This window comes from Geotrypetes seraphini, chromosome 1, assembly GCF_902459505.1.
Source record: "Geotrypetes seraphini chromosome 1, aGeoSer1.1, whole genome shotgun sequence".
In the NCBI taxonomy this organism is placed as follows: Eukaryota; Metazoa; Chordata; class Amphibia; order Gymnophiona; family Dermophiidae; genus Geotrypetes; species Geotrypetes seraphini.
In genome coordinates, this window is record NC_047084.1 from 25,112,726 (window position 1) to 25,127,305 (window position 14,580).

Here is a 14,580-nt window from a genome sequence, read left to right on the forward strand (position 1 = left end):
GAATTTTTTAAAAAATTACAGAATATGTTATTACCACTGGCTACTTCTAATTTAGTGGTGGCTGGAGATTTTAATGCTGTAATGGATCCTTTATTGGATAAAAAACCAAGTAAAAATATAAAATCATTAGGTTTAGATAATCTGGCTCAATCATGCGATTTAAAGGATATATGGCGTATTCTTCATTTTAATGATCAGGAATTTTCATTTTGTTCACATGTTCATAAATCATTTTCAAGAATAGATTATATTTTTGTTTCAACAAATGAAGTGCAACAGGTGATTAAAGCTTCCATAGATCCTATCATTATTTCGGATCATGCGGGAATATGGATAGAATTAAAATTGGATAAATTGGAAAAAGGTAGACCCCTTTGGAGATTTGATAATGCACTGCTTGTGGATGATAAATTTTTGGAAAATTTTAAAACACAAATTAATTATTTCTTTCAAATGAATTTAGTGGAAGATACATCTATAGAGAATGTATGGGATGCATTTAAAGCAACTATGAGGGGTAATATTATATCATATTCAGCTTTTATTAGGAAACAGAATAAAATTCAATATATAGAATTAGAAAAAAAAATCAAAATATTAGAAGCTAAATTGATAAATAAATGGGAAAATGAGACATTGCAATCTCTTTTGAAAGTAAAAGGTAAATATAATGAATTATCTTCAAAAATGATAAGAAGAGATTTGTTTTCCAAACAAGCAGTTTATTATGGAAATTCTAATAAGGCGGGGAGATTATTGGCAAATTATCTTAAAGCAAAAAAAAGGAAAACTAATGTTAATGGGATAAAAGATGATAATGGTACAATAACAAATCAAACAGATATAATTTTAAAACAATTTCTAAAATTTTATAAAGATCTGTATTCTTCCGAGCCTTATTTGGAGAGACAAAAAGATGGTAAAAATTTTTTAGATTTAATTAATGGACCTAAGGTTCCTGATCATATAAAACGGAGTTTAGATGAACCTATATCATTAAAAGAATTAGAAACAGCATTGAAGTCTCTTAGAGTTGGATCCGCTCCAGGTGGTGATGGTTATACAGTAGAATTTTATAAAACATTTCAAAATATCCTTTCCCCACATTTACTAAATTTATATCAAACACAACTCATAAAAGGTGATATTAAAGGTACTATGGCTGAATCAATAATAATTGTTCTGCCTAAGCCAAATAAAGATCCTACTTTGGTTTCGAACTACAGGCCTATATCATTAATAAATGTGGATAATAAAATTTTGGCGAAAATTTTGGCTTTGAGATTAGCCAAAGCTCTCCCACATATTATAGATATGCATCAGACGGGTTTCGTTGCTAAAAGACACTCCTCTAATAACTCTAGATTATTGTTTCATATGTTAAATTTATCAAAAAAAATAGATGAACCAACTTTTACAGTTTCCTTGGATGCAGAAAAAGCGTTTGATAGGGTAGAATGGAATTTTATGTATCAAGCTTTAGAATGGTTTGGTATAGGTTCTGGATTTATACAAATGGTAAAAACTTTGTATAGCTTCCCAATTGCAAGATTAAATATTAATAATATGATATCTGATGGATTTCAATTGCGGAGGGGAGTTAGACAAGGTTGTCCTTTATCTCCTTTGTTATTTGATGTTATATTAGAACCCTTATTGTTAGCAATACAGCAAAACAAGGAGATACAGGGTATTCCATATTCAGATATGGAATATAAAATTTCGGCTTATGCTGATGATATTTTGCTTTATTTGAAAAATCCAGAATCTACCTTATCTTCATTATTAAAATTAATTGATAAGTTTGGTAAATTTTCAGGTTATAAAATTAATTGGAATAAATCTGAAATTATACCCTTAAATGTTCATTGTGTAAAAGGATTATTTAAAGATTTTCCATTCATATGGAAGGAAGAAGGATTTAAATATCTTGGCATTCAAGTTAAAAATACAATTGAAGATACCGTAAAAGAAAATGAAAAATTTGTATTAAAAAAAGTTACGGAGTTGTGTGAGCAATGGAACCCCTTACATATTTCTTGGTGGGGGAGAGTTCAAACTATTAAAATGATGATCTTGCCTGTAGTTTGCTACCAAATGAGTATGATACCTATTTATTTTCAGGGGTCCTTTTATAAAAAGATTAATAGCATTTTAACGAAATTTCTTTGGCTTGGTAGAACACCTAGAATAGCTTTAGTAACTTTGCAAAAATCAATTAAGGAGGGAGGGGTAAATTTTCCAAATTTTTATAGGTACCATCAAGCCTATATTCTACGTCAGGGTATGTATTGGATCCTCCCAGAACTTATAGATAATGCACCAGATTGGTTATATTTGGAATGGCGCCTTATGTTTCCCCTAAATTTAGTTCACCTTCCAAGTATTAACATGCCTAGAAGATACAGAGAAAATAAAATTTTAATGGATACTTGGAAAACGTTGAGATTTATAAGTAAATTAACACCTATCCCAATAAACAAATCAACTAATCAATCTCTATGGATAAACTCCAAGATCAAAATTGGCGGAGCTCAAATCCTTTGGAAGAACTGGATTATTGCAGGCATTAGATCTTTGGATGACGTTATTTCAGAAGGTAAACTGCTGGATTTTTCACAATTGCAACATAGATTTGGTCTTAATAAAACACAAAGTTTTAAATGGTTGCAATTGAAGCAGGCCATTCAGGTTGGGTTCCCTGAATGGAAAACATTGAATAATCAATATAGTTTAAAGTTCTTATGTTTTCAAGCAGACTTCCTAGGACATCAAGCCGCATTGTGGTATAAATTAATATCTGGATATTTGAATAAAAAACCAAAAAATGGTCTAAGAGATATTTGGAGCATTGAGATTAAGCATCAAATTAATGCATCTCAATGGCCACTAATTTGGTCTTGGAGAATGAGATGTACAGTGTCAGCATCTATGAGACAAACTTGGTTCTTTTTATTACATAGAGCTTTTTGGACCCCTACACGTTTGCAAAAATTAGACAGTTCTAAGTCCAATAAATGCTGGCACTGTAATCTGGAACCAGGGACTTTAGATCACTTACTATATCATTGTCCCTACATTAAAAGTTTTTGGAATTCAATTTGGCCACAAATTAATAAATTGATGGAAAATCATATAGCAATATCATATGATACAGTATTATTTGGAATGATGATGAGAAAAAAAAGTCAAATTTCACCAGAAAATAACAAGCTTTTATTAATTATGACAGGGGTTGCCATTCAGCATATAACTAATAATTGGAAGAATTATAATAACCTAAATTATACATTTTGGTGGAATACAATATGTCATATATTTAAAATGGAAAGAACAATAGCAATACAAAGAGGGACATATATTAAATTCATAAAAATATGGGGGCCATTGACAAAATATTACAATGAATAATTAGTAGGATTTTCTTCTTCTTTTCTTCTTTTAAATATCTTCTTTGTGACACACATAGAGGGGGGGCAGTGAAAATAATTTTACATAATAAAATATAATATGATTTACAATATGTAATGTATGATTGAAAAGTAATAGAAGGGTAGGGGGAGGGAGGGGAGATAAAATACATTTAGAATATAATGTATTAGATATAAAAGTGATATTGTGTATTTATCAATTGTACTTTAATATTTTGTACACTTTATGTAAAAATTGAAAATAAAAAATAATATATAAAAAAAAGAAAGGGGATAGATTCTGTACGAACGTAAGGAAGTTCTTCACCCAGAGTAGTAGAAAACTGGAACGCTCTTCTGGAGTTTGTCATAGGGGAAAACACCCTCCAGGGATTCAAGACAAAGTTAGACATGTTCCTGCTGAACAAGAACAGGCGCTGGTAGGGTTAGTCTTGGTTAGGGTGCTGGTCTATGATCAGAGGGCCGCCGCGTGAGCGGACCACTGGTCTGACCCAGCAGCGGCAATTCTTATGTTCTTAAGCTTCCAGGTGACCGAAAGCAGCATGTTTATCTCACTCGTGCTATTGGCAACTCGAAGACTGAAAGAGTGTCTGTAGTGATGGATCTCACAGGGAGGTGGGAAGGAACCCTGGACTGCAGAGTGAGCTGCCCAAAAGTCTCCACAGGCCCCCATTGGCTCACAGGCCTTGCAACAAGGACCACTGTCATAGGCCATTATTGAGATGGCTTGGGGAAATTCACCGCTTATTCATAGGATAAGCACCATAAAATCTGTTTTACTACTTGGGATCTAGGTAGGTACTTGGGACCTGGGCTTGATGGACCTTTGGTTTGTCCCAGTATGGCAATGCTTATGTTCTTAATCAGGTCCTCTTCCTCCAATCCACTCATTTTCTGTATAGCTTTGAAAACAAATACTGATGCTTTAATTCAGCCTACAGTTTACTTGTACATTCGGACTAACATCCCTGGTTCATTCTGCATTGACCTGCTGAAGGAAATATGATGCTCACAAGCCAGTCACACATGTAGTTAAAGTTATTTCTATGAGAACATTTGGACAGAAGAGTCATGAAGAAAAATCTGGAGAAAGACCACAAGTGGCTTGCAAAGTTACACATGAGAAGGGAGTGGATACCACGCCATTCACAGAGGAAAGTGTTTATGAACAACTAGAAAAATAAGCAATGGGACCAGACAGGATCCATCCCAGGACACTGAGGGAGCTCAGAGAAGTTCTGATGGGCCCTTTTAAAGTTCTGTTCAATAAATCCTTGAAGATGGGAGAGGTTCGTAGGATTGGAGAAGAGCAGATGTGGTCCCTCTTCACAAAAGTAGTCACAGAGATGAAGTGTGAAACTACAGGCCGGTAAGCCTCTCTTCTGTTATTGGAAAAATAATGGAAGCATTGCTGAAGGAAAGGATAGTGAATTTCATAGAATGTAATGGGTTACAAGATCCGATGCAACATTGGTTTACTAAAGGTAAATCATGCCAAACAAATCTGATGGGCGACCAAAGAATTAGAGGATGTGTGCTAGATGTAATTTACTTAGATTTTAGCAAAGCCTTTGTCAAGGATCCTCATAGGAGGTTCCTGAATTTAGGACCCAAAGTTGTGAACTGGATTAGAAACTGGTTGAGGAAAAACGTCAGAGGGTGGTAGCTAATGGAATTCACTTGGAGGAAGGAAGGATCAGTAGCAGAGTGCCTCAGGGATTGGTGCTGGGGCCGATTCTGTTCAATATATTTGTTAGTGACTTTGCCAAAGGGTTAGAAAGTAAGGTCTGCCTTTTTGCAGATGATACCAAGAATTGTAACAGGGTGGACACCCCAGAGGATCTGTAAAAGTTAAAAGAATGGTCTAAGGTCTGGCAACTAAAATTCAATGCAAAGAAGTGCAGAGTGATGCATTTGGGGGAGTAGAAATCCAAAGAAGCCATATGTGCTGGGAGGTAAGAGGCTAATATGCACTGAAGGGGAGAGGGACCTTGGAGTGAGAGTGTCTGAGGATCTGAAGGTGCAAAAACTGTGCAACAAGGCAGTGGCTGTATAGAGAGAGACATAACCAATAGAAGAAAGGAGGTATTGACGCTCCTGTACAGGTTATTGGTGAGGCCCCACTTGGAGTATTGTATTCAGTTTTGGAGACCATATTTGGTGAAGGATATAAGAACAATTGAAGCAGTCCAGCGAAAGGCGACAAAGATGGTAGGTTTGAGACAAAAGATGTAGAAGAGAGACTGGAAGACCTGAATATGTATACTCTAGTAGGGACAGGGGAGATATGATACAGAAGTTTAAATACTTAAAAGGCATTAATATAGAGCCAAATCTTTTCCGGAGAAAGGAAAATGGTAAAACTAGAGGACATAAATTGAGGTTGTGGGGTGATAGACTTAGGAGTAATATTAGGAAATTCTTTTTCAAGGAGAGGATGGTGGATGCCTGGAATAACCTCTCAGAAAACAGTGACAATTCAAAAGAGTGTGGGATGAACATAGAGTATCTCTAATCAGAAAATGAAGGGTATAACTGGAAGAACCACGGCCTATACTGGGCAGCCTTGAATGGTTTGTGTCCTGTATATGGCTATTCAGCTTAGGATAGGCTGGAGAGGGCTTTGATGGGAACTCCAGTAATTTGGAATGGTCTAGAAAGGCAGTAGTTGTAACCTAAGCACATTACTGGGCAGACTTCTATAGTAGTGTTCTTCAACCTTTTTACACCTATGGACCGGCAGAAATAAAAGAATTATTTTGTGGGCCGGCATCGGTCCTCAGACCGGCAGTTGAATAACACTGGGCTAGTCGTGGGCCAGACCCCGCCCATCTCTACCCAATCTCCACCCCAGACCCTGCCCCCATAGTCCTAATTGTAACACTATTTTTTCCATTCATTTTTCATATATACATACAATATAATCTTATTAACAACGCATCAATCACACTGCGGACCGGCAGTTGGAGAACACAGTTTTGGGCCTGATGCACATGTCGGCCCTGTGGACTGGCAGGGAATTTCTGTGGACCGGCACCGGTCTGTGGACCGGTGGTTGAAGAACACTGTTCTATAGTCTATAACTCAGAAATATCAATGAGCAAAGACAATTGGACTCAATCATGGATTTGTAATGCATGTACCTATTGGGCAGATTGGATGGACCATTCAGGTCTTTGTCTGCTGTCATTTACTATATTACTATGATGACCAAACTTAAAGCCACTCATATAGGGTTGAGGCAGGAGTCCTAGTGCATGACTCCCAACTTCAGGATCACTATTGCAAGGACCAGTGTAGGAACTGTGGAGAGGTCTATTGTAAGAGGAAAAAGAAAATCCCTGTGGCTGTGAAAGAAGACTCATGAAGCCAGAGTTCCAAATTCCAAATCTCGTATATCAGTGCTTCTCAACCCAGTCCTCAGGGCTCACTTAGCCTCAACTTCTTAAAATATCCATAATGAATATTCATTTGAGAGATTTGCATAACAGGGAGACAGGGCATGCAAATTTATCCCATGTATATGCATTGCGAATATCCTAAAAACCTGACTGGCTGGGTATGCCTCAAGGACTGGGTTAAAAAGCTCTGCCCTATTGCTTATCTCCTTTTGTGTCTTGCCCCAGTGCTATCCCCTGCACATATTTTTTTATGTAAGTGGTATACAGTAAAAAAAAATTAAATAGATGTCATATCAAACAAAAATTAACCACAAAAGGAGAATGAGAATGGAAAAGATATTGGTCAGAACAAAACAAGATTTATTTGATCCTGAACTTAAAAAGAACTAGCTTAGTTCAAATGGTAATTTCTAGTTAAAAATTTTTTTATTAACATATATGCAATAAACAGAATAATCCAACATCATCTTATTTCAAGGCATCTGCAGTTTTTATAAAGAGCCACTCTTGTACACAAATTTTGTATAAACTTATAAGCAATAAAGAACATTAACAGGAAGAGATGAGACCTCAATGTTATTATATACGAGGGTAAATCAAAAAGTAAAGGCAGAATACATTTAACAACTTTATTAGAAGTGTGAACATATCACTTTTCCACATAATCCCCATGCACGATAAAGAATTTGTTGTATTGCTCAACTAGCTTCTGCATTAATACAGAGAAGTTTTTCAGCTGCTCGTGAAGTCAGGTGAACACTTCCTTTACTTCATCATGTTTAGCCTTTTGCTTTCCAGGTCACAGTGATGTACCCATGTCTCGTTGCCGATGACAATTCTCTCCAGAATACTTGGATGTTCTTCATACCATCTCAGGAACTGGGTCGCAACCTCCACATGCTGTTGCTTGTACAGATCAGTAAGCTGTCTGGAAACCCATCGTGCGCAGACTTTCCTGTATCCCAACCCATCATTATGCATTATAGCAAATATTGATCCCTAGCTGATATCCAAATTTGCAGCCCGTTGAAACACTGTTATCCATTGCTCTTCTCCAATCAAGGCATTCGCCCTGTCAATATGCTCTTGTGTGCGCAATGTTGATGGGCAACCAGCACAACCTTCATCGGTTTCACATGTTCTTCCCATTTTAAATCTTTTTACCCACTCATAAACCTTTCATTGATTCATGGTGCTATGTCCATACAGAGTCAATATCCGATGGTGAATCTCCACAGGTTTCACTCCCTGTACCCTAAGAAAGCTCAATATTGCATGTTGTTCTTCGATGGTGCAATCTTGCAATGGAGTGTCCATGTTTCTGACCTCGTGGCTGACACACGACTAAAGGCTGAGCATTGTAATGTGTGTGGATGAACTATCCAACAAGCAGTGTATGAGAACATATGTTGCATTTTGCTAGTTCTGTTCCAGTTATTGCATAATTTAACAATTGCCTTTAATTTTTGATTCTCCCTCATACAATATAATCACACTGCTTTGGCTTCCTCACAATAGTTGCAACAAGGCTAATACTTAACACTCCTTGAAGTCAAACACAATAAAATACTCTGACAATTACACTGCTTAGAATTTTGACAGAAACTTCTAGGGTAGAAAGTGTTAAAGCAAATGATCTGTATGACACGAACAGAAAAAGATGCTTCCCTTTAGAGAATGACATTGGGTCAAATTTTCCCCATCCCCGCGGGATCTCTCTATCACCATCCTATCCCCGCAAGCTCTGTCACTGTCCTTGCCCCATTCCTGCAAGTTCTGTCCTCAACTGCACAAGCTTCGATGTGTTCAATGCTTGTGCAGTTAAAGCAGAGCTTGTAGGACAGGGACAAATTTGTCATTCTCTACTTCCCTCATCTAGAGAAAGGGGAAGGGATTTGATATACTGCCTTTTTGTGGTTACAAAGCGGTTTACATATTATATACAGGTACTTATTTCATACCTGGGGCAATGGCAAGTTAAATGACTTGCCCAGAGTTACAAGGAGATGCTGTGGCAATCAATTCTGGCTCTCCTGGTTCACAGGTCACTGCCTTAACCATTAGGCTACTCCTCCACATTGCTACATCTTTCCAATATCAAATGTGTATTGTAAGGATACTGCTGTGGGGGGAATCACAGGTACATTGTAAGCAGACAGCTGGGCAGTATAACAGACTCCCTATCCTTGTGGGAAGTCTCAGTGCCTTGGATATTCAGTGCTTGAAACAGATGCCACATTTCCTCCCTACTATTTAATAATTTACTCTCTTCCAGCAATAATATACACAACACTGGCCTCTATGGAAGATTCTCACACACATTAACTTCTATTTGAAGACCCATAAAAAATATATTTACAAAAGTAAACAGGGAAAAACAAAGGGCAATTTTTAAAGACATTTCTGTGGGATGAAACAGTGCTTTATGCATGGAAATGGGCTTTGAATAGAAACTTCCCATCCTATGTATGGGTAAAAATATGCATGTAGTGCCATTTTCACATGTACATGCCCCCTTTAGGCGCTCCTTGCACTGGGGTGAGGTTTGGACTATGCACATAGTTTTGAATTTTCAAATGTATGCACAAATCAGTAGGTATATGTGTGTCTTTATCTCCATTTCCTGGGATAATTTTCACTTTTCACCAATGCAGGAAGTTATAAAATTATCCCCAACAAGATGAGCCAAAGAGTGAGAACGCAATAGATTAAAATGTGCTGGGATAGTAAGCGCTGCAGTGAAGAGACACAGTGCTGTATTATTGCTGCTGCTGCTGCTGATGGTGGCTAAACCAATCAATCTAAACCAACAGTTGGGAAACTTTCTTCTTTCCGTCAAAGACCAGCTTGCTATTCTTTGATACTATGTAGGAGCTTCAGCAGGTGAGTTTCAATAACCTGCTGAACTAAAGTAGAAAAGAGATTTGATTAAAATTGGAAGATTAGGTTCTTACCTTGATAATCTTTCTGTTAGAAGACAGGAGGATTCTGTACTGTAGGTGAGTATCCCTGGTTGTGAGCTGTTGTAGGGTGCCAATCACATCTTTCAGCTCCTCCTCTTGCACCAGTGGAGTATAATGCCCTCTTCAGTTTGTTCCAAAGCAATTGATCTCCACTATTAACAGAAGAAGCAGAAGGAGGGGCATAGGGAACTTCCCCCAAAAGACAACAAATTTCTGCTCTGCTTTGTAATATGTAGAAATAAAACAAGAACAAAGGAAACAAAAGAATACCTTTTTTATTGGACTAACTTAATGTTGTTTATGATTAGCTTTTGAAGGTAACCCCTTCTTCCTCAGATCGTCATAAAAAAGAACAATAATTAGAATGAACATTTAAATAACGGTGTACCAACAAACCACCCTGCTGTGTGCAACTAGCACAAGCTGATGGAGCTCAGAAACTCAACAAACTTATTGTTTTATTTGCAATTTATGCTTATATGTTCATCCAACTGACAGGAGAAAAACTTCAGTTCTGGACTCTAAAATTTGTCTGAGGTAGGAAGAAGGCACATAGAAGAACTGATAGAAGAAATAGGATGGGCTGTACAGAATCCTAACAGAAAGAAGAAGATTATCAAGGTAAGAACCTAATCTTCTATTCTGTTGCAAAGACATAGGATTCTGTATTGTAGGTGACATACCGAAGCAGTGTTTAGGGTGGGACAGATGAGCCTGCCTGCAACACAGAGACTCATAAGCAGTGTCTTCTTGAGCTTCCACATCCACTCTGTAGAATCTTGTAAAGTAGCTGCTCTACAAATCATTTAGGTGGAACTGCTCGAGTGTCTGCCCATGAAGACACCACATTTCTAGTCGAATGAGCTTTGATAGAAATAAGCGGCTGCTTGCCACAGCCAATGCACGCTGATGAAATTGCCATGCGAATCCATCTGGCAATTGATGTCTTGGAAGCTGGCCTGCCTCATCTGGACTGACTTGTTGGGACAAAAAGATGATCGGAAAGTCTAAAGCCATTGGGCCTTTCCAGATAGTGAAGTAGAACTCTTCACATGTCCAGCTTCTGGTACTGTTCTTGTTTTTGCAATATTTTGGCATTGTAACAAAGAGCATACAGAGAAAACCAGTACAAACCAAACTGTTGTGACATAACCCTTACATAGTAACATAACATAGTAGATGACGGCAGATAAAGACCCGGATGGTCCATCCAGGATGGGCAGACTGGATGGACCATCCGGGTCTTTATCTGCCGTCATCTACTATGTTATGTTACTATGTAAGAGTTATGTCACAACAGTTTGGTTTGTACTGGTTTTCTCTGTATGCTTTATAATTTGTTTGTTTTCAATTAAACAAACAAACAAAAGAAAACTATGGACACCAAAAACAATGTTTTTACCATGACCTACAGAAGCAACACCTCTTGAAGAGGCTCGTACATAGGCTTACTAAGGCCCTTCAAGATGATATTAAGATTACAGGATGGGAAAAGCCAGCATTTTGGAGGTCTCAACCTGAATGCCCCCTTCAGGAATCTGGTCACATCTGGATGAAAAGCCAATAAAACTTCCCTCTTGAGTCCAGACACGAGAGGTCAGCCACCTGAACTTTAAGAGATGCCACTGCCAGGCCTTTTTCTAAGCCTGCCTGCAGCAATGCCTGGATCACATGAATTGGGGCCTGAAAAGGCTCTACATGATCTTTGGCACACCTGTGCTGTAATGCTCTCCAGGCCTCATTATAGGCCGCAACAGTCGAAGGTTTTTTAGCTTGTAGCAGAGTAGAAATGACAATGTCTGAATACCCTTAGTGTGTTAGGGCCATGCAATGCAGTAAGACCAAAACGCTCTGGGTTCTCCATAGGAACTGGACCCTGACTGAGAAGCCCTGAATAAACTGGTAGCTCAATGCAACTGTCCATTTGGAGATGTATTAGGTCTGCATACCATGGCCGGTGAGGCCAACATGTCACTAGTGTACTGTGATATTATCTGCAAATACCACTTTGTCATGATACCACACTCCGTACACAAAATGGTCTCCCTTTCTCTCTTTATACTATCTACCACATTCTGTACTAGAGAGCTGCACGGGAACAGGGATGACGGGAATCCCGCAGGTTCCCCCTTCGGGTCGCTGGGATCCCATGGGGACACCCCCTCGTGTCACAGGGATCTCATGGGGACCCTCTCATGGTCTTGGGCAGGGAAGGATTAATTCGTCGAGGGCCCCTAGGCACACAAGTACACTGGGCCCCCTGCACCACCCCGCCCCACCATGCGCCCAGGCAGAAACAGGAAGCTGCGTCAGAGGAAAGCTTTGGGCAAGCAGCACCGCTTGCACAATTACAGTTCCCGTTGCCTTTCTTACCCACGTTGCTTGATTGTCTTACTTTCCGCTGATGGGGGGGTGGGGGGGGCCCACATTGCCGATCGATGCTGGAAGGGTCCATCGCCATTTGGAAAAAACAATGTTGATGCCCTCCTTTATCGGGCCCCCCTGACCATTTCGGGCCCTGGCCTACTTGGCCTATTGGTTAATCCTGCCCTGATCTTGGGAATCCTGCGGGGTTCAATGCAACTCATCATCTTCTTTTACTAGCTGCCCTGATGTCTTCTATTTCCTGCCTGCCCTGCAGCACGTAGCCGACCGGAAGTCTTCCCCGATGTCAGCGCTGACGTCGGAGGGAGGGCTTTGCGTCAGTTACATGCCAGCATGTAGGGCAACGAGCCCTGCACGCTGCACATGACTTGACGCAAAGCCTTCTATCAGACATCAGTGCTGACCTTGGGGGAAGACTTCCGGTCGGCTACGTGCTGCAGGGCAGGCAGGAAATAGAAGACATTAGGGCAGGTAGGAAAAGAAGACGAGCCTCGCAGCTCGAGCTACCTCAGAGAAAGTTGCTGAAAGGAAATTTGCTGGAAGATGAGGGCTGGACACGAACGTGGGAGGCAAACGCGGGACAGAAGAGGGTCGAAGATAGGAGGCAAACGTGGGACACAAAGGGGGAGGGAGTGTGTTTTTGGACACAAGGCATGAACTTGGGAGAGAGGATGGAAGAAGGGAGGGAAAAGAGATGCTGAGGTGGGGGAGGGAATGCGTTTTTGGACACAAGGCATGAACTTGGGAGAGAGGAAGGGAGGGAAAGGATGGTTGTGTACACGTAGAATGGAAGAAAGGAGAATTTTTGGTCATGGGAGGGAGTGAGGTATAGATGAGAGGGAAGAGAAAGATGAGAGGGAAAAATATTGTGGAAAGGGAACAGTGGGACAGATTGAAATGAATGCAAGAGGGAGGAATGTTGGACGTAGTGGTGAAGGGAATGGAAGGAAAGATGTGACATGGTGCTGGAGAGGGGTGATAGAAGGAGAAATGTTGGGCATGGGGCTGATGGGCAGGGGCAAAAGATGAGAAAGGGATAAATGCTGGACCATGGTAGGAGGAACCAATGGACAGCAACAGAAGAATTTACAGAAGATGGGAAAGCGGAAAAAAGAAACTGGGACCAACTTTATGGAAAAATAAGGTAACAGACAACAAAGGTAAAAAATGGAATTTATTGACTAAAATATGTTAGCTTTGGGAAATGTATATAGCAGATGTCTTTGTATTGTGTTCAAAAGAAAAGAAAATGCATTTCTGGTTTTATTTCTACAGTATTGAAGTACTTGCTGACCCTTGCTGTGACTGGTGGGGATCCCCAAGCACCGCCAGCAGAGGACCACCTCTAGAGATGGCCAGAACCACCCTCCACCAAGCGCGCAGTCGCTGGCAGCATCCATGAGCCACTGAAGTGCAGCATCTGTGACTCAAGGATGCTACTGCTGCCTGCCAAACTTGGCAAAAGGGACCCTTGGCCAACTGCAAAGGAAGTCCTCAGCTGACAGCTGGGGTTCTCATCAGCTGAGTATTTATATTTTATATTTACACTAGTCTTATAGCCCGTTACATTAATGGGTGCTAGAATATGTGTGTGTGTGTGTCTGTCCTTATTTATTTCTCTCTCTCTCCTTAGCCTGTTTTTGTTTTTTTCTGTCTTTCTTTTTCCTCGGCTGTCCACCACCACCCCTTGCCTGCTCTTCCTGTCCATTCTCCCTTTTACCTCTCCTGTGTCCACCACCACCCCTTCACTGCTCCCCTTATCCAGCAGAAGCCCTACTCCCTTTGTTTTACCTCCCCCCTGGCCAGCAGCACCTCTTTCCTGCTCCCCCTGTCCAGAAGTAGGCCTCCCTTCCTTTTTCTGCCCCCCCTGTCCATCAGAAACCCTTACCTCCGTTCTTTTTTGTCTGCCCTCCACCGACATCCGCCTCAAGCCACCGCGGCCTACAGGTGCCTCAAGCCACCACGGCATGCAGGCATCGACAGCCTCCACGGCCTACAAGCGCTGACAGCATGCTCAAAAGTGGAAGCGCCAGCACCGAATAGCTAAAAGAGAGAGAGAAAAGTTTTCGGCGGGTATCGGAGCAGCCGGTGCAGGCAGAGGGATCCCCATTTGCCGTTGCCCGGCGCAGAGCGGCATGTGGGACTCGGAGGAGTTGACCCAGCACTGGTGAGCGGAGTTCCCGGGTGAAAAGGCTCCTGCGATGCAACTGCTCTCCGTGCAGGACATGGAATTGGAGCTGGAGCAATGCAAAGGCAGCCTGCGGAGTCTGCAGTGAGAGCTGGCCGAGGAGAAGTTCAAAGTCGTCTATGGGAGTCCGTGAAGTGTAAGATGCGTGGTAAGCGCGCATGCGTACTCTTACCTGCCACAGCCCGACAGATCAGGGATCAGGGAAGCACGAG

The 14,580-nt window shown here is 40.6% G+C and overlaps 1 protein-coding gene across 2 annotated transcripts in view; it reads right to left on the reverse strand.

Annotated features, from left to right (window-relative positions):
* Window positions 1-8,711: 8,711 nt before the first annotated feature.
* ANKRA2 (ankyrin repeat family A member 2) overlaps window positions 8,712-14,580 on the reverse strand; it is a 63,873-nt gene continuing 58,004 nt past the window's right edge. For both annotated transcript variants that reach the window (XM_033929273.1, XM_033929272.1), the window contains one exon: window positions 8,712-9,738. In XM_033929273.1, coding sequence (XP_033785164.1) covers window positions 9,683-9,738 — 56 coding nt within the window. In that variant the 3' untranslated portion in view covers window positions 8,712-9,682. The remainder of the gene's footprint in view (window positions 9,739-14,580) is intronic.